Below are 24,260 nucleotides of genomic sequence, written 5' to 3' on the forward strand. Positions count from 1 at the left end.
CGTATTTGATTGACAGTTGCTGGGCATTTTCAGTACACCAAATTTATCCAAAATGACGAACATCGACTGCCAATTTTTCGGACCTTTTCTAGCAAAAATACAGCTTATTTAGCCAGTCTCGTCATAGGGTCATCGAACAGAATATTTTCCTAGCATATTGAGCTAACTCCTCAGCTATTTGGTTTTTTCACGATATGATAGTAATAGAAAGATTCGACCAAATGTTCGCCGTTTTTCGCCATTTAATTTTTTTTGAAACGATGACGTAAACATTGCATCATCTCTTCCACAGTTAATACACTCCTACACAGCTTTGCCATCACGGCGCATAGGCTGAATGACTGACTTCATTTGCGCAAACGAGTGGTGTATCCTATAGTATATTAGTACTCGAGAATCCTTGATTGTACGCTCTCGCCTAGAACAAGACAGCGTACTCGGCGAAAGAACTGAATTATCACCTGACCAGATAGTAAGCATCTTTGGAGCTTGTCTAAAACAGTATTTTGTTACACGGTGCGGCCATGGGGCCTACCGCTTTCTCCGACAATGTAGGCCATCTACATGGAAGATCATGAACAGAGAGTTATTGGGACAACGTTTTATTCAAAATCTCGGATTTTGGCAAAACTGAGGCACCTAAAGTCTTCAATGATTTTTGCAGAGTATCTACACTTTGTTTACTAATTAAAGCACATAACAGTCGTGTAAAATCCTGAATTAAAATTTTTTTGAGGGGGTTCTCCTCAACAAATGTTATTATCAGTTATATACATTTAACAAAATCAAGACAATGGTAAAACTATCAATATACGCCAGTATAACTAAGAAATACTTAACATTAAATTTTCACATCAAAAAAGTATAAACTTGTACCCTAAGTATATCGTCAAATTTGACACTTTCACAAGATAAATGTCAAATATTTAGAAATTACGAACACTAAATTTTAAAATATCAAAATCGTAAATTCACTTCATGCAAAATACTAATTTTACACAATTGCACATATTATAACAATAACATTGCACTTTAGCATCTATATAATACTTAATATATATTAATTATGGGTAAACATTGATTGCAAACTTCGGTAAGCTATTGCACAATAACATTTGTAATGCACAGAAAATACGCAGGTCATTTAAGACCCTTTTGGTCAGAACAAATATAGACATCTTTATGTTGATTATCACATGTTTTCAGCTTCCACAAAAGGAATACTCACAAAAACACTTCCTTCCATGGACACAAAATACAGCCAATAGGACTTTGCTGCAACTTTCAAACCTTGGGTCACTATAATGTAAATGAACGTAAGCTGTGACATCAATATTTGGGTCATTGTGCACAACAAATGTGGTGTCATAATGCGCAGAAACTAATTCCGCTTTAGCCCACTACAAACCGTTGTGGATTAATTGTCTTTCACAGGGGGGAGGGGTAATTACTTTGTGGTATGTGTTTGAAATACGGGTGCATTTGGTGAACATTACTTTTGGCGAACATATTGACATTTAAACACCCAGTATGTTCCAGTGTTGTAATCGCATTATACGCGGGCTTTGGATGTCGAAAATTTCCCACCATGCAATGCGTTAAATCTCTCTATAAGCATGTCGGTCGTTGGTGGTGCACTGTACTGTGAATCGGGAGAATTGTTTAAATTAAAGCAACATGCTACGATAACAAAGTCACACAAATTGGTGCTATTCATTCTATAAAATATGTTACTAGTATTAAAATTAGTTTCTATCAAGTTCTCATTCAAGTAATCAATAAACAATGCTTCAAACCCCGTGAGAACTACCTGCCGATTGGCCAAAAAGAATTTTTCATTATCAATTGGCTCAATCAGCAACATTATTAGAATAATTTCACCACGCAAAAAAAATCGGGTGAATTATTTGGAAAGGTCCATTTTGATTGGTGATTAAAGTGAAAATATCATGTAATTGACCAATCAAAGGCAAGATTAGATCAGCAGGTAGTGCTCGGGGGTTAAGTTTGCATTCGTGTCATGTCAGATATTCATGTCTTCAGTTCTGCTTCAATGAAGATCTGCAAATGAAAAGAAACAATAAATATATAAAGAGTTATGAATATTCTCTCAAACAGGTTTTTTAACTAGACGGGTTTGTGGGAAAAGAGGATTTCTAAGTCTGGCACACGAAAAGTATTTTAAAAACAGGTACATTAAGTCGATTGTGGACCTTTAAAAAAACTCGATTCGATAATAAGCAACCTGAAAACACAATTTGGTTCTATCAACAACCAAATGATAACTGATAAACATGTATCCCCTATTTTATCAAGAGATAACTAAACACTGAATTTGAACTCTAAATCAGGATTCAAAACAAACCTTTACCATACAAGTCTGAACCCAAAACATCTTATAATGTAATTGCATACATTATTCAATCTTGCTTGGTCCAAGAATTAAAGTGTTAAACAAATTATAATTTCAACGGAAAAGTTCTCCAAGAAACACCTGTAGAAACTGTTTATGCCATATCGGGACTATTTATTTATTTATTTATTTATTTATTTTTATTTTATTGTTATTTGTTTATTGAATATTAACTTGGGTCAATCTTTACTCACTTACTTTGGGTTGGAGGTATCTTCTGTGTTGCCCATTCCCGCTCGCTGAATGGAAGACACAGTGGTTTGTGTTGGGCCGAAGCAGTTTGAGTTCATCTAGCCGCCCTAAACTCTACGTAAGTTTTACTTCTCAAAATTGACTAGGGCATAGTCTACATTAATTAAAACCCTAACCGCCCTGAATGTTACAAAATACTACTGCTTCAGCGGGTGAGTGCATGCAATATATACAGGGCACTTCCGGACCACCCCTTGTAATTTGATAGTTTCACACAATTAGAAAATAGTAAATTCGAACATGTAAACGCAAAATTAGGGCACATGGATGAAGTTGGCATTAAGAAAATGATCTATGATTGAATAAAAATTATGAAATGTCTATACACTTACTTTTTCTGTAGCGATAAACGAATGTAGTCGTAAACCTGTTGTGATGTAAATTCCGACCCTGTACTACTCCTACCGAATTGTTCCCACCAGAGTCGCACCTGATGTGAAAAAATATTTTGGCATACAATTAGGGCTGGTATATTGGCTGCATATCAGTGGCGTAACCAGTGGTAGTGGGTTAGACTTCCCCTCGGAAAAAATCGGGCAAAATTGGGACAGAAAAGATGAAACTTATTTTTTAGGGTAGATCCGATCTTTTTTGATACCCTTTTAATCGGGACAGATTTCTCAATGACAGGTTTCTTGCCCCCTCGGAACAGCCAGTCTGGTTACGCACCTGCTACATATTCATAATCAATGTTATCATACCCCATACCCCATAAATATTCATTAGGTAATCCTGTTATTTAATTGGTCAACTGCACCATCACCAGACTGAGATGTCGGATATTTTAACTACCACATCGCAAGCGCCCAATGACAGTTACTCAAGGAAAATACGAGGGTACTATCGCACTCAAGCAAACAAACAAATTAACAAACAAATGGTAACAACCCTGAGAAGATTTGACAAAATGGTGATAGACCAACAACCGAACACAATCAAATTAACACAGATTTGGCTCAATGTCTATAATATTATACTCTTTTTAATGCCAAAATGATAGTTTTGTATTTATGGTTGTTATATTAACTTCTGTTTCACTTTAAACATGATACAATAATGTTTTACAAACGATTATTGGGAGTTCTGGATTTCCCAATCGTTTCTTACCTCCACCTTGCCAACACGTTTATTGGCCCTGATTGTGTCTCCAAACTCTCTCATTATGTCAGGTAAGATTTTTCCAAATTGTCCTCGTTTCTGTGTGGAATAAAAATCATGAAACTTTATTTGTAGTTTACACTCACTTACTATAGACATGCTTCACATCTATATAGTTTGACAAAATTGTACTTATCTTCAATTAATAGCACTCTCCAGACCACATTATAAACGATTGTAAAATGTCACCGCATAACAAATTAGAGGACTGCGGGTGCTCGAACTCACGCCACCATTGGGCTATTCCATTTAAAATCCACCATTTGGAACTGGGTTTGGAAGATACCTTCCCCAAATTCGAACCACCAGCATCCATGGTTCGATGTAGAGAGTCTTTCCTATTCAGAGGAAATATTGCAATTACACACCTTATTGCCTTTTAACAATATCCAATGACACTAGCACATATCACTTCAGGGCCATAGATTCCTAAAAAGTGTAAACTCAAAGTGCATGATATGCTTGGATTAATAGGGTTGTTCAATGGCTGCACAGAACAATAGGCACAGTGTCGACAAAATCAATCTCGAGACCTGTACGTGCACACGCAATGTCCAAAGGACCTTGAAAATTCGGGGAAAACGCAAAGTTCTAATTCCCACAAAAATTAATTAACATAGCTGTCAATGTAGATGCAGCAAGTTCAAACATTCATTCAACTATCGTCAAAATTGCAGCTCAGTCGGACATTGGGAAGTGGGTCAAAATCCCGGAGTCAAAATTTGTGTGGAACAAAATCGTTCCAATTTGACAGTCATTGTTACGTTTTGTACTGACGTCTATGGGGCAGCATTGGCTATAGCGGCGAATGTCAGGTTATTATTTCCCAGTCTTGAAAAAAATTGCAGGCAGAGGTGGGAATCCGGTAGAACTCCCGGTTAAAAAGCACTGTGCAAGACCACTACGCCAACTAAATATCTGTTGTGAGATGTGTGACATTAATCTTTGATATTGCTTAATGGAACAAATCGCGGAATTAAATCAGTAATAAAAGAAGTAGATTCTTATTTAACGGTCAAATTGGATAAAAGGGGAAATATTTATCGCCTAGACGTTGACCCACAAGCCTCAGCACACCGTACAGTGTCGCTGACTTCTACAGCCCCACATCATTCCATAAACCATTTAACAACGACTCAGGGACTCTGCTGCTTGGAAGCGAACACACTAAACATTCTACAATTGGCCTTCGCAGCCAGGATCAGCTGGATAATTCAAAGATATACCCCTTTCAGAATACTGGTTAACCGTCAAAGTTTGATGTCTATCGGCCTACCTTTTTTGGAGACGCGGTACCTCTGTTTGACACACTCTGTGCACTAGGCGTACTCTGTACACGCTGTGAAAGTAATCATTACAATAAGGAATATATAAGTTAAACTTTTTAGGATGGCATTTACCGCAAGCCTGTTTGAAAGCGCGTCGAGAAAATTCGTAATTTATTCACCTCATTTAATTTAAAACAAAGGATTTTGTTTGTTCTATTTAGTGATCTTGAAAACACATACAAAAAACGTGTAGGATGTAACCTCACACGTGTAAGATGGCCTCTTACACGTGTAAGATTGCATCTTATACGTCTTAGAATCTAGCGGGATGCTTCAATTGACGAATCATATATAAAGAGCCCATATTTAAACCCCAAACAACCTATCATCTTACGCGTATTCATCTTCGACCAATGAAAACTCGCCATAGCATTTCTTATACGCGTAAGAATTGCCTATTAGGGATGGACGGTATTCCGATTTGACATGGTACGACGAGTGTCGAATAATCTCAGCCTCGATATTGATCTGCACCGCGGTAGTTTTCGCAAACGTGATTATTTTACCATCACCTCTTGATATTTAATTGATATGAGTATTACTTGACTCCAGATAAATGAAAAAAGTAGACAAAAAGTGAGACAAATCGGAATGTGACCATGACGGACCAACAGTTGGAACAATTCCTGACAGAGATTCGTCATAAAATGCAGTACATTGTAGCACTCATACAAATTAAGAAAATACCTCGTTTACGATTTTGGTGACGAGCTCTCCTTATCCTTGGTACGCCACCAATAATATCACGTATCGTCCATCACTAAAATTCAAATCTTACACGTATAAGATGTCGTGGGTGTTACAAATCACAAAACGTCTTTACATATTATTGGTTGAAGTTTGTTACGCGTGAGGTGATTGGTTGTTTGTGATTTCTTACTCTGTGATTCGTCAATTTAAAAATCCCGCTTCATTCTTACACGTATAAGATGCAATCTTACGCGTATAAGATGTAACCTTATACGTGTAAGATGGAATCTTACACGTGTAACCTTACACGTTTATCTTGCGCGTTTTTGGACCACTTGGCCATTCATAGATATACTATAACAACGTATAAAAAAGTTTGATGTCTGTCGGCCTACCTTTTTTGAAGACGCGGTACCTCTGTTTGGCACACTCTGTGCACTAGGCGTACTCTGTACACGCTATTGGAGTAAACAATAAAATAAGAAATATAGAAGTTCAATTTTTACAGGATATACTAGAAAACATTTTTTTTCGTAAAAATCTGTAAACGGTTGAAAATCCGTGAAATATCTGTGTTATTAGAGATTTTGTTAAGGATTTGGCAACAGATCACGGATTTTTTGTCTTCTAATGATATGAGCTAATATGAATCTCAAAGCCTTCTTGCATTAAACTTCGCATCGCAAACTTTTTAGGCCGACATCTTCCACAAACAAAACAGACAATCTGCTTGTTTGAAAGCGCGTCGATATAATTTCACAATGTATTCACCTCATCTAATCTATAGGCTACTAGGTCAAATTTTAAACAAAAGGATTTTATGACATGTGTGATTTTGCTTGTTCTATTTAGTGATCTTTACTCGCTTCATAAAAAATAGGCAATGATTTATAGTGTGCTACGACATGCACAACGCCTAGACGTTGATTAATAAGCCTCAGAGCACAGCAGGTTGTCGCTAACTACGACGGCCCCAAAATTCCATAAACCATTTAAAAACACCTCAGTGTCTTTTTTAATAGAAGCGTATACCCTAGGCATTCCACAACTAACCTTCGCAGCCAGGATCAGCTGCACAATTCAAAGACATACCCCCGGGGGGATCACTCACATAAATGGTCTGTACGCATGCGTGACCAAAAAAACAAGTAAAAAGGGGTGTTATTTTTAGGCAAGGCAAGTTACGCGCGTGACGCATTTAGGGTCTAAAAAACACTGATTTTCAAGAATAAGGGTAGTTTTCTGAAACTGGACAACTTGTTTGGGGTACCTTTTCAAATTTTTGGTAAATTATGAGTCCAAAAAGTGTACATTTGTTGCATTTTCACCAGCCCAAAACTCATTAGGGGGTAAATTCTATATTAAATTACCTTATTAAGGGGCTAAATTTGCTGGTAGGGTAAAACTCGTTTCGGGGGTGTTTGAAAAAAATTTGGTCACGCATGCGTACACTGTCATATTTGAGTGCCCCCCCCGGGGACATACCCTGTTATCAATGTACATGTAGGAATGTATTTATACCAACGTATTAGAAAACTGTAAAAAATTGATGCCTGTCGACCTACCTTTTTTGAAGACGCAGTGCCTCTGCATGACACACTCTGTGCACTATGTGCACTCTGAACATGCTGTGGAAGTAGACATGTCAGAATTAGTTGTTATAATCGTAGCAAGCATAGTCTGGTTAAAAATTATTTTGCTTTAAATTGTTCTTAGGTCGTCACTTAGTTAATGTTCTTTGCTCAATTTGAATGTCATTTCCGTGCAATCCCTTTTGTTCAATATCCACCGTGTGCCGATATAATTTTTGTTATTTCTTAATGATGTATATTATTCTATTCGCATTATGTTTTATGTTCTTATGTTTTTAATTGTAAAGCGTCTTGTGGTCTTTGATGTAATGCGCTATATAAGAATAAATTATTTATTTGTATATATTGTATGGTAAAAATCAACTGAAACTGACACCTATATGAACTTTACCTGTCCTTGACGGGTGTTCTTCCGAATAACTAGTCTTGCAGTATTTCTCATCTTCACAAGGAAAAAAATATATTATTATTTTTAATAGTAGTAGTAGTAGCAGCATCATTATCACTAGTAACAACAATCGACATGTTGTGAATACATGAATACAAAACCCACCCAAGTCCTTTAAAAGTGATTAAAAAAGTGACAGTATCCGGGAATTTTTACAGTAAATGTATTGTCAAAGAGGGCGCAAGTAATGTCATAGATGTGTCATCATTAATTATTGTGTGTAAACTTTTGAAGTTTAGGGGATTTTTAAAGTACCGAGCTTATTATGTGCAGCAAACCACGATTCATTAGCATTTATAAGGTGTTATTTGACAAAGATTAACGAATCTTAAACTGTTGAACAAGAAAGTCCCACGTGATTTCCCGAGATAGCACATGTCAACATCTGACTTAGTCAGACTTGACCAAAAGTGTATGTTTTTCTTTACGCAAAAAATAGAATATTTCTTGCGGTCAGGTACTCAAATGATGTATGTATTGATGACTAAGTATATCTATTGAGTGGTAAAAGCATTGAATACAAGCACATGTAATTAATACATGCTGCAACTAATTATAATGTGCACTTACTGCTTTGTCTTTCAACTTATCGATGCTGCTAACATCAGCCAAGTCGGCCATTCTCTTCTGAAATGTAATCAAAGAGAGCAATTTGTATAAGATTCAGTCTTTGAAGTGGAACTTATGAACTCGCCTATTATTACTCATTTTTCAAATTAAATATATTCGGGTGATATATTTGTCATGTTCACCCGTATCAGTATCGGCAGGACATGATTACCCTCTGCATTTCACTAACTTCCACACATAACTAAAATGGCAACTCATGCAAACATGACGTCAGCTTCTGAAGGGATGCACACTGATGATGCTGATGATGAAGGCGCTGTTTGAAAGCTTCCAATGTTCATGAATTCACAACTTCATCGGGAAGCTCATTCCAATCAGCTACGATGCGGACAAACAAAAACATCCTTTGTGAACATTTAAGCTTGTGTACAATCTCTGGAACTTGAGAGAATAACTCTCTCTTGTCCTTGTATCAATAGCCTCGAGATCCGCCCCATGAGTTTTCCTGTCATTCGTGGTCATAGCCCAAAACTTGCATCCGTATAAACATGATAAAGGAGCAATGTAAAACAAAGTTGCACATAGTAGGCGTACCTTGAGGTCAATGGATAGGCCTCAGCTTTTCCACATGCTTGACCTGCCTTGCACAGCTGTCCTTGCAATAGCCAGCCTTCTGCTGTCCTTCTATCACAAACTCTTCACTTGTTCGCTCTCTGTCTACACCCATTATTTTCATATTCAATTCATAATATCTTTTCTTTGGCTCTGTTCGCCTCCATCAGGTCGAAAGCTTCAACAGCATCAGAAACTTGTGTGAGGCCTTCATAATACTTTTCTGCCGTTCCCATCGAATGACACATAAGAGATCCACCCACCCCTATGGAAGACATGACCTATCACATATAATACCTTTTCTTTGGCTCTGTTCGCCTCCATTAGGTCGAAAGCTTCAACAGCATCAGATACTTGTGTGAGGCCTTCATAATACTTTTCTGCTGTTCCCATCGAATGGCACATAAGACTTGCTATCTTGTTTCTTTCTGATCGGTTCTCCACGTGTTTGGCTGACTAACATGAAAAATAATTGAAATAATTGTTTAAAGACAGTTCTTATTTGAGATAATTATTTCAAAAGAACTCGGCTTGTAAATTGTAATGGTCGTGTTTAACAAAATAGGTGAGAGGTTAATGTTATACTTACAAGGATTGCTTCCCGGTGTCTAACAAGCGTAGGGGTGAACTTCTTATGTTCGCCCGTTACTGTGAACCAGTGACGGGGAAAACCGTCAGAGGGCTTGACAGGTCCCCCGTCACGGTTCAGAAACAGAAGGTGTTCATCCGGTCCGCTTATAACTAGTTCTGGCCTGATGACATTGAAGTAGTAGCTTAATTTCTGACGCGTAATGTCGTTTAACACCACTGGAGCCGCCCCTTTTTTCCATGTCTTGTGCTTGTGAACCTGCGACAACATAAATAAGCCGAAGTCAAAATTGAATCAGCATGAAAAATGCATTAAAATGAGTACAAACAAGCCTAGTATTGGTTCGGTGGTTCTTAAGGTAGATCTTGATATTTAGAGAAAATATCTCCAAACTTGGACTTCTATGTTGAAGCATATGGCTAGCATGCAGAGCATTAACTAATTTTAATTACTTAAAAGTAACTAACTAAATATCTATTTATCTGTTCCAGCTTCGAGGACACCTCTGTCACTTTGAAAGAGGTATTAGAGTGGTTTGATGACATAGTATGTGCCCAGTTACATTCCTAGAAAATCAGTGCTGTATTGGTTTTGAAATTATATAATCCGAGGTCAAAACTAGCTAACAAAATCAATGTAAATACAAAACACATGCATACACAACACAAGATTAAAGGCCTATTCAGTGATGTGCTCATCAGGATGCATGGTCGTAAAATGTATCAAATTTGGCACCTGTATTAGTGTTAATTCTTTTAAAAACACTTGATAACCTTGGCGCGTGCGTGTCGACACGATACTCGTACGCGCTGTTTGAACCAATCGGAATGTGCATAACAACAACAGGACTGGTCGATTCTAAGCCCTAGGTAATTCCTTGTATAATTTAGGATTTAATTTGATTAAAATTTGGTATACTTAATGATTAATATATTTATTTTCATCAAAATGTTAAAGAATGAGAATAAAGGTATTGTTTTTAGCCGCTGTCGTGCATCTATTGTCTCATATAACACGCGACATCATTATTTTTGGCGTCAAACAACTCGGCTTTGCCTCGTTGTTTTACTTAAAATAATGATGTCGCCCGTGTTATATGAGACGATAGATGTACTCCAGCGTGGGCATTAAATTAAGTGCCTTTATTTAAATGCCCCAAAGACGACTGATTGTGGGCTTTATTTTTCTCCGTATTATTTTGAGCAAAAACACCACTAGCTTAGGCACCGTTCCAACCCGCCAAACTTTTAAATAAATCCATTGATATACTGTGCATTGTTAATAATTTTATAAATTATGCATACACTCATATATGTGTCCATTTTACTGTAGAAGTAGTGATGTAACAGGATGAATTACCATAGCGATGGGTCAAAACTATTTTTGAATGATTTGCCCTGCACTAGACGTACGCTGTGTCTCTGCATCAAAGAATATGCCTAAAGACCACAATCGTAATTTAATAAAAATTTCACACTTTGCTGAGTCCATTTACATTTCACTCGCACCTATACGATTAGGGTCTCTGAAAAGAGCGGAATTACGTTCAATATAACTATGATTGCACAAATAACACAGATAGCACAGCGACATCGCCTGGCTAATAATTACTTGGTACAGCAGAAATACTAAAATCAATACCCGAGATCGATACACGTGAATGTGCTATGCACGATTTTCATATTCAGACGAAAATCTTTGGATACCGGGATAGAAAATTATGAATATCTCCCGTAATTGATTTCGTCTAAAGAAACCAGATGTGGTTCCTTGCACTTGAATATATGGATTCAACAGATATGATAGTCGTTAGCTTGCGTCTTGAGAAACATACTGCAGTTACTGTCCGTTTTCCTGTACACAATACACAGAGCTCTCACAATTCACGCGTGACCTCTACAAGTAGTGTATGTTAGAAGTATAGGCAATTGCCTAGTTAACGCCACTGTGAAAAATAACCGGCCAATATTTAAAGTATACTCTGACATTCTAGAAAATATAGTTTTGTAACATGTCCTAAATTTTTAGCTAATTTAGGTGTTTGGAAATATTCGCACTTTGGTGTTTTAGTGTATGTTATAGGTAATAGGACATTTTCAAGAACGTTGGTTAACAATAACCACACTATTGTCTCATTTCGTAAACAAAAGCGCACACAATATTGTTAGCTTTCGTTCGCTTTATAATCGTTCACCCAACCATGCCAACTGAAACTATAATACCAGCTCATTGCTCATTGCACAGGTAAAACAGAAACACGTGTCGTGTAGATTTAACCAGACAAGATCTGATTTAATCAGTTGAGCTGTTTTCAATGAGTGTTATCTTGGTTTAATAGCATTTTATGGGGTCGTGGTGAATTCTACTGTAGACATGACTGCATCATGAGAAGCTTGCGTCTTGAACTCAAAAACTGACAATAATTCTGATTTTATATGTGCCGAACTATATAGCGCAGTGTATAGGCCAATCGTGGAGGTAGTCTAAAAGTAGATGACCTATGGCGTACAATGCTCACTCACACACAGCGAGGACAGTCACCGGGCTATTGTCAGTAGCCTTAGTCAGATGTCTTTCGGCCCATTATGCGTCTCAAAACTATTAAACAGGTCGGAACAAAATGGCCATGCGTGGCGGTGGATTCAACCTACCATGGTGATTTCTGCCATGAAGATATCGGGGCGATGTCACTGTGGATAGGACAGGTCATGAGTTCAACCTGCTTAGTGCGGAGCAAAACATTAAGAAAAAAACACTTTTGACCCATTGTTCAAATAATTCTGTTGCATCCTTACCATGAATGTTTTCTTTCCTCTGACTAGTTTCATTTTTCCATACTCGTCGACGGTGGCATTCTTAACCACACCAGCTCTATTGGCATTAGTCAAGCATATGTCCATGAGGATGAACTGTGTATAATAATGGCGCTGCTCGGTCGTTAGGGCTTCGCCACGTATTATGGCTCCTGTATTAACAAATAATGTGCAATGACGATTGAATCAATTATCAAAATGGATTATTAGCGTAAACAGATTTCATTGATTCCTGAATATTACAGTAGATTAACTCTCTCCACGTGGGTATCGACTGCAGATCACAAGTTTCGGGTTTTTTTTAGAAATGTACATTTCCATGACCATATATGGAATCAGCATGAAAAATGCATTAAAATTAGTACAAACAAGCGTAGTATTGGCTCAGTGGTTCTTGAGATAACTCTTGATATTTAGAGAAAATACCTGAAAACATGGACTGTTTATGTTGAAGTTTATGGCTAGCATGTAGAGGATTAAGAACAACTACGTGCCTATTATAATGATATTTTTTGTGGGGCAAAATAGCTACTTTGGGCAAAATAGCTACTTTGAATAAAACCGCGGCATACTGTATAAATCAGCCTATTTCGACGCCTCGCGGGTTTGAGTCCAAAATGTGAAATCGCAAACTCTTTTATTTCTTTACGGCAGATGTCACACACATTTCAATGGACAATCCCGGGGGACAATCTGCACGTATGAAACGCACATGAAGTCGATTTTTCACACCTCGCTGTAAGCTTTATAATAAAGATTTCTTACAAACAAAATGATTGTTAGCGTTTCCTATTTATGCTCAGTATCCTTGAATCTAATACAATGCAAAATGGACGATATATTAATATGACCCACTTCGTTATACTCAAAGCTCAAAGCTAGAGCTGCGAAAATACGTGCGGATCATACGTTCAGATTGTTCCGCACAACAAAAGAGGCTAGAAGTGGAAATTTAAAATAAGAATTCGTTCAAAAACGATGTTAATTCTCATATTATATTATCAACCCTGTTTTACTATTATAGTGTTAAATTTGACATTTAAAACAATGTGACAGGTTGTCTACACGATAATTATAATAATTGTCAATTCTCATCGTTTTTTTCAATTCTCATCGCATTTGAAAGAATTATCATTATAAATTTCTACTAGTGTAGGCTTAAAAATGTATGTGACGTATTCATGGTTCTAGTCTTAACAATACTGAAATATTTGCTTTTTCCAACAAATTAATTTGCACCGGCGTTTTTACATGTAAATCCTTTCGCCATCTTGTGGGGAACAAATAATCTGCGTGTTCATGCGTCGGACACTACGCGCAGGGCGCAGCTTGACACGCAGCTGTTATCACCCATCAACGCGGTGATTTTGCTGTTCACGCATGGAGATCGAACGACCATCGCAGCATGTGCCAACAAGATATATGACGTCACACTGATTACCCCTGTTGAGTTATAAGGTATGGATTTGCCTATGAATGCATGCGGCGTGTTCTTACGAATGAACATCCGTTACCACATTTTCGGCCGTACGACGCAAGGCAGTATGGGACATCCCAACCTCTCTATTAACCAGTACGCAACTTTTAGGGGACACATGTGAAGAGCTCTGTTTCAAAAGTCCTTACATGTACATCCACTTTTGGCTGAAATTGAGTTATTGACATGACATTATAGTGTGGGTAAAAATGCACATTCTGGTGGTTGTTTGACCTTCATATCACTTTCCATTCCGGAGAATTCGTATATTTCCCGTTTGGGAAATCTTAGGGAATTTCAGGAAATCTGAACTTAAAATGAATATACAATTTTAGGAAAATAATTTCTTGATGTATAATAGTAGCCTTTACTATTAAAACCAAAAGGAACTATTTTTGGGGTCACTATGTTTGAAAAAATTATTGTAATTAATGCTCAAAAACGTCATTTTCCCGGGTTTAATTAAAAATTCATAATTAAAAAAGTAAATGAGATAATTCAATTTGTCTTTTTGATTTTGAAAGCATTTGTCAGGTTACATAAAGTAGTGCAAACAAATGGGCTCAAATTTGATTGCAAAGGTGGTTTCTAGAAAAGGGGTAAATTTATTTTGTTGCAAAAGCCCTCACATTCACAAAAGGCGCGATATTAAAGAAATAATAAAAAATAGGAAGACTTGAAAATTGTACCAACGCTTTTCTTTTAGAGTATATTCATCAACACTTTATCCGAACCAGGGCTGTGACACTCGTATTCAAACCCTGTATAAAAATTGAAGTCACTTTACGGCAAGTTTGACACATCGGCAGTTTGAGTGACAGTTGCTAGGCTTTTTCAGTACACCTAGTAACGTCCTGGTAACGCTCAGGCACCTTAGCCTAAAATTTACGCACTGTTCGCACAACAACGTTGTGAGTACTTCTGCCACGGTGGAACAGACTTATCCTATATTCAATTGACAAGTTCGTATTTGATTGACAGTTGCTGGGCATTTTCAGTACACCAAATTTATCCAAGATGGCGCACATCGACTGCCAATTTTTCGGACCCTTTTCAGCAAAAATACGGCTTATTTAGCCAGTCTCGTCATAGGGTCATCGAACAGAATATTTTCCTAGCATATTGAGCTAACTCCTCAGCTATTTGGTTTTTCACGATATGATAGTAATAAAAAGATTCGACCAAATGTTCGCACTTTTTCGCCATTTAATTTTTTTGGAAACGATGACGTAAACATTGCATCATCTCGTCCACAGGTAATACACTCCTACACCGCTATGTCATCGCATGCATGAAGGCGCATATACACCAATCCGACTTCGTCATTACTGCGGTGTCCCCGATGTAAAACTGCGGTGTCCCGAGGTCGGGGGTTCCACCTTGCACCCATTATTTATTGCGTGCTACACAGAATTGTACCCGGGAATTGTACACAGCAGTGATATTCAATACACGATCATGAGTATTGAATTACGAATTAAATCTCCCGCTCTGGTACATCTGTGTTACCGTCAATAGAGGGCCAAATACAGTAAACGCTTCTCGGATTGGTGTATAGGCTGAATGACTGACTTCATTTGCGCAAACGAGTGGCTTATCCTATAGTATATTAGTACTCGAGAATCCTTGTTAAAACTATCAGACATACCTTCAATTCGATCGATCTCATTCTTGCTCATTTCTCTGTACCTCACTTCGTCATCGATGGACACACAGTAGCTCTCATCTGCATTGCATATGATAATCAAAATAAATACTTAAATAAATAAATAAATAAATAGCTAAATAAAAATAAATAAATAAATAAATAAATAAGTCAAAAAAAAAAAAAAAATAAATAGATAAATAAATAAATAGATAAATAAAAAAAATAGATACAAAAATAAATAGATATTCAAAGTTTAGAACTTCCAGAAAAGAAGTCGTTTATACGGTGTAACGACATTTCGGTGTAATCGTAATACATTTGGGTGTATTCGTAATACATTTGGGTGTATTCGTAATACATTTGGGTGTATTACTAATACATTTGGATGGATTCATAATACATTTGTGTGTATTCCTAATACATTTGGGTGCATTCAAAATACATTTGTGTGTATTCCTAATACATTGACTATACATTTGGGTGTATTACTAATACACTTGGGTGTATTCCTGATACATTTGGGTGTATTCATAATACATTTGGGTGTATTCCTAATACATTGACTATACATTTGCTTGTATTACTTATACATCTGGGTGTATTCTTGATACATTCGGCTGTATTAATAATACATTTGGGTGTATTCCTAATACATCTGGGTGTATTCCTAATACATTTGGCTGTATTCCTAATACATTTGGGTGTATTCCTAATACATTTGGGTGTATTCTTAATACATTTGGGTGTATTCCTAATACATTTGGGTGTATTCCTAAAACATTAGGGTGTATTCCTAAAACATTAGGGTGTATTGCTGATATATTTGGGCGTATTTATAATACATTTGGGTGTATTCATGACTAACCTTCAAGAAGCTTCAGGCGCTCTAGTTGTTGATCCGCCACCAGGTTACCCATCGTTTTGTTTAGGGCATCATTTGGGTGTATTCCTAATACATTTGGGTGTATTGCTGATAAATTTGGGTGTATTCCTGATATATTTGGGCGTATTTATAATACATTTGGGTGTACTCATGACTAACCTTCAAGAAGCTTCATGCGCTCTAGTTGTTGATCTGCCACCAGGTTGGCCATCGTTTTGTTGAGTGCATCAATGACGCTCATAGCCTGACGTATGGCGCTGCGTGACAATTTCAGTGCCTTGGCCATGCTCTCTTTCAGTGTCAGATACTCTAGTAATTTCTTCAGAGACTGCATGTGGTGCCTTACAGTCGAAGCTGAGAGTGTTTTGATGAGTTCATCCTTTGCACTGTATAAATAAAATTACAAATTTAATATTGTATTCCTAATACATTTGGATGTATTTCTAAAACATTTGGGTCTATTCCTAATACATTTGCGTGTATTCCTAATATATTTGGATATATTTCTAATACATTGGGATGTATTCCGAATACATTTGGGTGTATTCGAAGCTGAGAGTGTGGTGATGAGTCCATCCTTCGCACTGTATAAATTAAATTACAAATTATTGTATTCCTAATACATTTGGGTGTATTATTAATACATTTGGATGTATTTCTAAAACATTTGGGTCTATTCCTAATACATTTAGGTGTATTCCTAATATATTTGGATATATTTCTAATACATTGGGATGTATTCCGAATACATTTGGGTGTATTCGAAGCTGAGAGTGTGGTGATGAATTCATCCTTCGCACTGTATAAAATAAATTACAAATTATTGTATTCCTAATACATTTGGGTCATTTCTAATACATGTAGGTGTATTCCTAATATATTTGGGTGTATTCCTAACACATTTGGGTGTATTCAAAGCTGAGAGTGTGGTGATGAGTTCATCCTTCGCACTGTTTAAATAAAATTTATTAGGGTATATTCTTAATACATTTATGTGTATTCCTAATACACAAGGTGTATCCTAATACATTTGGGAGTATTCCTAATACATTCGGGTGTATTCCTAATACATTTGGGTATATTCCTGATACATTGGGTGTATTCCTAATAGATTTGGGTGTATTCGAAGCTGAGAGTGTGTTGATGAGTCCATCCTTCGCACTGTATAAATTAAATTACAAATTATTGTATTCCTAATACATTTGGGTGTATTCCGAATACATTTGGATGTATTTCTAAAACATTTGGGTCTATTCCTAATACATTTAGGTGTATTCCTAATATATTTGGATATATTTCTAATACATTGGGATGTATTCCGAATACATTTGGGTGTATTCGAAGCTGAGAGTGTGGTGATGAGTCCATCCTTCGCACTGTATAAATTAAATTACAAATTATTGTATTCCTAATATATTTGGGTGTATTCCGAATACATTTGGATGTATTTCTAAAACATTTGGGTCTATTCCTAATACATTTAGGTGTATTCCTAATATATTTGGATATATTTCTAATACATTGGGATGTATTCCGAATACATTTGGGTGTATTCGAAGCTGAGAGTGTGGTGATGAATTCATCCTTCGCACTGTATAAAATAAATTACAAATTATTGTATTCCTAATACATTTGGGTCATTTCTAATACATGTAGGTGTATTCCTAATATATTTGGGTGTATTCCTAACACATTTGGGTGTATTCAAAGCTGAGAGTGTGGTGATGAGTTCATCCTTCGCACTGTTTAAATAAAATTTATTAGGGTATATTCTTAATACATTTATGTGTATTCCTAATACACAAGGTGTATCCTAATACATTTGGGAGTATTCCTAATACATTCGGGTGTATTCCTAATACATTTGGGTATATTCCTGATACATTGGGTGTATTCCTAATAGATTTGGGTGTATTCGAAGCTGAGAGTGTGTTGATGAGTTCATCTTTTGCACTGTATACATAAAATTACAATACACACACTCGCATTATTTATAGTTCGGAGTTGGTATTACAAAATGTTCACATGATTTAGTGCAGCAAATGTGTCGAATAATTACGCACTAACCAAACCCTTAACATGTTTTTTTTTCGCATAAATCTAAATCTTCGTGTTGTGCTGATGCGTTTGTATCTTATTTCAAGATAAACTATTAAATTTATTATCATGTTAAGGGATCTAAAATGAGCGTTTATTGCGTTTCGACAGTATTTTTTGTGGGACATGAGAGCACCTCAGACCTATCGAATTGCATTCTGAATACGAAGCATGTCTTTCTGATATCAAATAATTTTCATTTGTTAAGAATCACAATATAATACAAATTTTATGACAAATTATAAAAATTTGATATTTTTCAAATTTTGATATATAACAGTCCTCGAAGTAAATTATATAAATCTAATGATATATTCTTAAAGTGTATGTAGCAGGAGGAAAAGCCGACGGTCAATTGAAAATTTTGACTTTTCATATTGAAGATATGGATTTTTTTCCCAAAAAGACCTAATTTTTGTTGGTGTTTTGGGAAAAAAATCCATATCTTCAATACGAAAGGTCAAAATTTTCAATTGATCGTCGGCTTTTCATCCCACCTACATACACTTTAAGTATAAATCATCAGATTTATAAAGTTTACTTCAAGTACTGTTAAATATCAAAAATATCAATTTTAATGATTTGCCATAAAATGTGTATTAAATTGCGAATTTCAAAAATCAAAATTATTTGATATCAGAATGACATTCTTCGTATTCAGAATGCAATTCGATATGTCTGATGATGCTCTGATGTCCCAAAATAAATACTGTCCAAACGTTCATACCCCAGCCCTTAAGACTGACTTAAAATTTTGATTTTATTCTAAAATGATCTGCCATAATGTGTGCACGCAAAAAAAAGAACAAATAATTCTACTGACAACGTCCTTTTTTTATAAATGCTTAAGTGAACGATAGCCCATGAGAAGTGACACAAGTCAAGGCACTATAAAAGACAACCACATGGGCCCATCAGTGGTTCACAACAGCTTCGGAACAACAAGAGTGAAGGGGTACAGTAAAGCATCAGACATGTGATATAAGATGCTATTATGCACTCTGCTGCTCATGAAGGATGTCTTTAATACACGGCTTTCGGCTTTACCACTATCAGGCTATGTTAGCACATCTATGACACTAATAAGGTGTCAATCTCTCAATTTTGATGATTTTTACAATCCTTCGCAAACGAGCAAATTACTGAATAGGCCTTTAAGATTAAACTAAATTAAGCATCGTAAAATATAATTATCTAAGGATAATAATTAATTGTATACACTAAGCCAAAAAAGAAACTTATAATTTTCACATGTCACATCTTAAAATCCTGTGCATCAAAATGAACCAAAATAACACACAGGATTACTTCAATACTCAACTCAACAAAACATTCACAGCCCAATAAATGGCACCCAGCACAAGAAATCTGTGAGTAAGTGGAATAGTGTATAACAAGGCCTGTTTCTTGAAGAAAGTGCGTAAAAAGCACTTACTCTTTGGAAATTGTCACCTGTGTAAGGATCTTATCCGCATTCTCACAGATTTCTTGTGCTGGGTGCCAATCATTGGGCTGTTAATGTTGTCCAGGAAGCTTTTCTATGTCAGTGCATTTTGCTGTTGTGTCAGTTGGACAACTGCTTGGTTACTGACATGTGTTTAGAAAAGAGTATAATTATCTGAGGATACTAATCAAATACCTGGATATCGTTTCGGCGTCACGAATAACAACTCTGACCGATTTCTCTGTGACAGTAGAAAGTCGTCTTATCTCACTGACGATTTGCTGTGCGTTCTTCTTTGTAGAACGCAGCTGGACAGTTAAATATGTCAAAAAAGAATCCAAGATACCATCATCTACACGGTAAAAAAGGAAAATATGTCATAAAGGAATCCAAAGTACCATCATCTACACAGTAAAAAAGGAAAATATGTCATAAAGGAATCCAAAGTACCATCATCTACTCGGTAATAAAGAGAAAATATGTCATAAAGGAATCCAAAATACCATCATCTACATGGTAAAAAAGAGGAAAATATGTCAAAAAGGAATCCAAAATATCACCATCTACTCGGTAATAAAGAGAAAATATGTCAAAAATGAATCCAAAGTTCCATCATCTACATTGTTATTGTTATTGTTATTGTAATTGTAATTATTAATATTATCATTAGTGTTATTATTACTATTATTATTATTATTATTACTATTTATTATTATTATTATTATTATTATTATTATTATTATTATTATTATTATTATTATTATTATTACATACCTGACATTGAGTTGAACCTAGGCTTTTTGGTTGGTAACCTGTCCGTAAAAAATCTGGAGTGCGCCCTCTTGACAGTTTTACGATTCCCGATGTACTTCTTATATAGAGCATCTGTTGGCTATAATTAAAGACCGAATTAAAAAGACTAGTTTGCGTCTGACGTCAGTTCAAAGGCGCGGCGTGATTGGTTGCTCACCTGCGCAGTACGGCATTTTTGGTCTAGTTGTCATAGTTGTCATACGCAAAATACCCCATATGTGCATATCGTTTAGCGATCATCGTTACTTCGAGGGCAGGGCTTGAAGAATGAGAAGAACCACTAACCGCTAAATTTGGATATCAACTAGTTTGCCCCGCAGGGCTACAAAGAACCACTAACCGCGAAATAGGGATATATCCAACAAGCTTAAACTACAAATTAGCCTCCGATAGAGGGCAGGGCTTAAAGAATGAGGAAAATTAAGGGGTAAAAGATAAAAACATTAATAATAAAAGTGGAATATATATTCAGTATTAACAAAAACATCAAGGCCGCGGGGCAGCAGCCCGGAGGCTGGCGACTCCCATACGACGACTAAACACTCCAAGTGGGACCCCAATATTAGGATCCCGCAGGGCAAGAAAGCAAAAAGTAATATGCGAACAGGCAGAAAAGGCGCCTTTTGCCCGCTTGCAATCGGCTTCTATTGTGTTTATAAGCGTAACGAATGTTAGACAACGGCCTGGATCACCTGATCACAGTAATATATTTTCCTTATAATTAGCCTAATTCCAGCCACTGATAGCGCTTTGGTTAGGCTCCAAACTCCAATGTAGATTGGCTACACAATCGTACTAGCTTTCAGTTTTCCGCTTCGCTAATTCCGGTATGATTTAGAGTTAGACGAGCCAAAATGCCACTAACGGCTGATAGAGGCTAATTATAAGATAACTTTATAAAGGACCTAATCAAAAAACGCCAAAAACATTTGCTGAAAACAACATACATTTGTGGTGCTTTTAAAGTTTTTTATTACCATGGTTACTTTACCTGGAGATGAAATGAGTCGTAAGCCACCTAGTTTGGAGATAATTATCTTTTCAAAATATCCAGAGCTATTTCAAGAACTACTGAACCAATACTTGGCTTGTTTGTACTCATGTTTATGCATTTTTCATGCTAGTTTCAAATATGGTAATGAAAATGTACAATTCTGACATTTTTTAAATTTTTAAACACAATTTCAAACTTGTCGGCTGCAGTTGACACCCGCATAGAGAGCGTTGCTGATGTATGTTGCTGGTGAAATGGGTCGTGAACCTTCAATCCTAGTTTTGAGATATTTTCTCAAAATATTAAGAGCTTTCTTAAAAACGTCTGAACCAATAATGGGCTTGTTTGTACTCATTTTAATGCAGTTTTCATGCTTATTCCAAATATGGTAATGAAAATGTTCAATTCTGAAGTTTTTAAAGAAAAATTGAAACTTGTCGTCTGCAGTCGAAAGGGGTAAGAGTTTTTCATTATATATATTACCTGGAGCTGATGTATTCTGCTGGTAAAATGGGTCCTGAGCCTACCATCATTTAATATGCTTCCACAGTCCAGTGGGCAATATATCGCATTCTTTACCCTCTTCCCCTTTGCCTGGTTTCTCCTGGAATCAAAATGAAACAAGAAAAGTCTTTGAAAAAGATCCGGGTAAACTCATGCGTTTGAATAATTTTGACAATTTTGTTATAAGTGCATGTGAATATCATTATTATCGTACAAATGAGTGTATACCAATTAATTCAGTACATAAATCCTTAAACCTGCAAGGTATTGACAGGAGTCACAAATAGGTCGTCCGATTATATAACTTAAGGGCTCTGGTATGAACGCTTCGACAGTATTTTTGTGGGACATGAAAGCACATCAGACATATCGAATTGAAGTTTGAATACCAAGAATGTCCTTCTGATATCAAATTTTTTTAATAATTGTGATTTTTTTTTTAATTCGCGAGATAATACAAAATTTAGGGCAAATTATTATTATTAGTCCTCGAAGTAAACTTTCTAAATCTATTGATATGTACTTAAACTGTATGTAGCTGGGATGAAACGCCATTTGAGTTTCTGATACATTTGGGTGTGTTTCTAATACATTTGGGTGTATTCTTAATACATTTGGGTGTGTTTCTAATACATTTGGGTGTATTCTTAATACATTTTGGGTGTATTCGTATTACATTTGGGTGTATTCTTATTACATTTGGGTGTATTCTTATTACATTTGAGTGTATTCTTATTACATTTGGATGTATTCTTAATACATTAGGGTGTATTCGTATTACATTTGGGTGTATTCTTATTACATTTGGGTATATTCTTATTACATTTGGGTGTATTCTTATTACATTTGGGTGTATTCTTATTACATTTGGGTGTATTCTTATTACATTTGCTTACCTTATTCTTAATTTTGCTAGGTGTCGTCTTTTTTCTTTCGGTCTATCTTTGAAATGTATATTTAAATGCCTGCTTGGGTTTGATATGTTGTGCTTTCCGCAGATCTCGCAAACAGATCTATCTATGTGATTGTAATGCAACAAAAAGATATATTAAGTATATAAAGATAAGATGTTATGTTCATTGGTATAAGTTTTGAATAGAATAGAATAGACATTTGGGAAGCCTCCATTTAAAATACTCACTCAATTGTGGAAGATATAGGTAACGCCATAATGCAGGGGGAGTATGGGGTTTCAAAATGATTAACCTTGACCAATATCATTTGTCTCCCTCTGTGGAAGATATTTCCAAAAATCTTCCACAAGTGTAGTGTGGATTTCAACTGGATTTATTTAAGGTGCTATGAGGATGAAACCTATTTCAAAATCAAAAACAAAAGCTTGTAACAAGGGCTTGCACGAGATGCTCATCAAGTTTTAGATTTGGCGCCCAATTTGGCGTGTTTTTATTATTGCTATGGGGATGACACCTGTATCATTAAAACTTTAACAAGGGCTTCAACAGGGATGATGCGAGTGGCGATAATGCAATTTTTATGATTTGCTTACCTATTTAACTAACATTAACAATGTCAGTATTAAAAATTGCATCTTGATTATCTTGATGCAATAATTGGGAATAAATTAAAACGGTCCATAACTAGGAGCGGATTGTGATCATGATAAGCAACTGCTTAGAGCGACTGGGTGAACCAGGACCTGAATGTTAACTCAGAATTGTAAATTAAAATGAGTACAACTCTATACATATGAACTATGGGGAGTTAGCTCTGTCAGAGGTAAAGAAGCATGTTCCAAGAAGACAGAAGAAAAGGAAACAATCATAGATCATACAAAATTAACCTCAATCTTACTGAAGATCCCGTCAATGGTGCATACTAGTATTGTTACCAAGTGTGTTCAATATTTATGCCGAGTCAATCATGAGGTATTGGAGTATTTCTTTATTTTCTTCTTCTTCTTTTTCTTTATCTTTG

General features: G+C 36.1%; 1 protein-coding gene across 1 annotated transcript in view; it reads right to left on the reverse strand.

Moving 5' to 3' along the window:
- Positions 1–1,512: 1,512 nt before the first annotated feature.
- LOC140138935 (uncharacterized) overlaps positions 1,513–24,260 on the reverse strand; it is a 28,717-nt gene continuing 5,969 nt past the window's right edge. The window contains exons 4-20 of the mRNA XM_072160718.1: positions 23,222–23,342; positions 22,305–22,425; positions 20,789–20,906; positions 20,210–20,366; positions 16,633–16,859; positions 15,591–15,668; positions 12,448–12,617; positions 9,653–9,910; positions 9,361–9,519; positions 8,452–8,508; positions 7,825–7,875; positions 7,407–7,469; positions 6,237–6,299; positions 5,100–5,162; positions 3,773–3,862; positions 2,998–3,095; positions 1,513–2,061 (exon numbers count right to left, since the gene is read on the reverse strand). Coding sequence (XP_072016819.1) covers positions 2,040–2,061; positions 2,998–3,095; positions 3,773–3,862; positions 5,100–5,162; positions 6,237–6,299; positions 7,407–7,469; positions 7,825–7,875; positions 8,452–8,508; positions 9,361–9,519; positions 9,653–9,910; positions 12,448–12,617; positions 15,591–15,668; positions 16,633–16,859; positions 20,210–20,366; positions 20,789–20,906; positions 22,305–22,425; positions 23,222–23,342 — 1,916 coding nt within the window. The 3' untranslated portion in view covers positions 1,513–2,039. The remainder of the gene's footprint in view (positions 2,062–2,997; positions 3,096–3,772; positions 3,863–5,099; positions 5,163–6,236; positions 6,300–7,406; positions 7,470–7,824; positions 7,876–8,451; positions 8,509–9,360; positions 9,520–9,652; positions 9,911–12,447; positions 12,618–15,590; positions 15,669–16,632; positions 16,860–20,209; positions 20,367–20,788; positions 20,907–22,304; positions 22,426–23,221; positions 23,343–24,260) is intronic.

The sequence above is a fragment of the Amphiura filiformis genome, chromosome 18, assembly GCF_039555335.1.
Source record: "Amphiura filiformis chromosome 18, Afil_fr2py, whole genome shotgun sequence".
Taxonomy (NCBI): Eukaryota; Metazoa; Echinodermata; class Ophiuroidea; order Amphilepidida; family Amphiuridae; genus Amphiura; species Amphiura filiformis.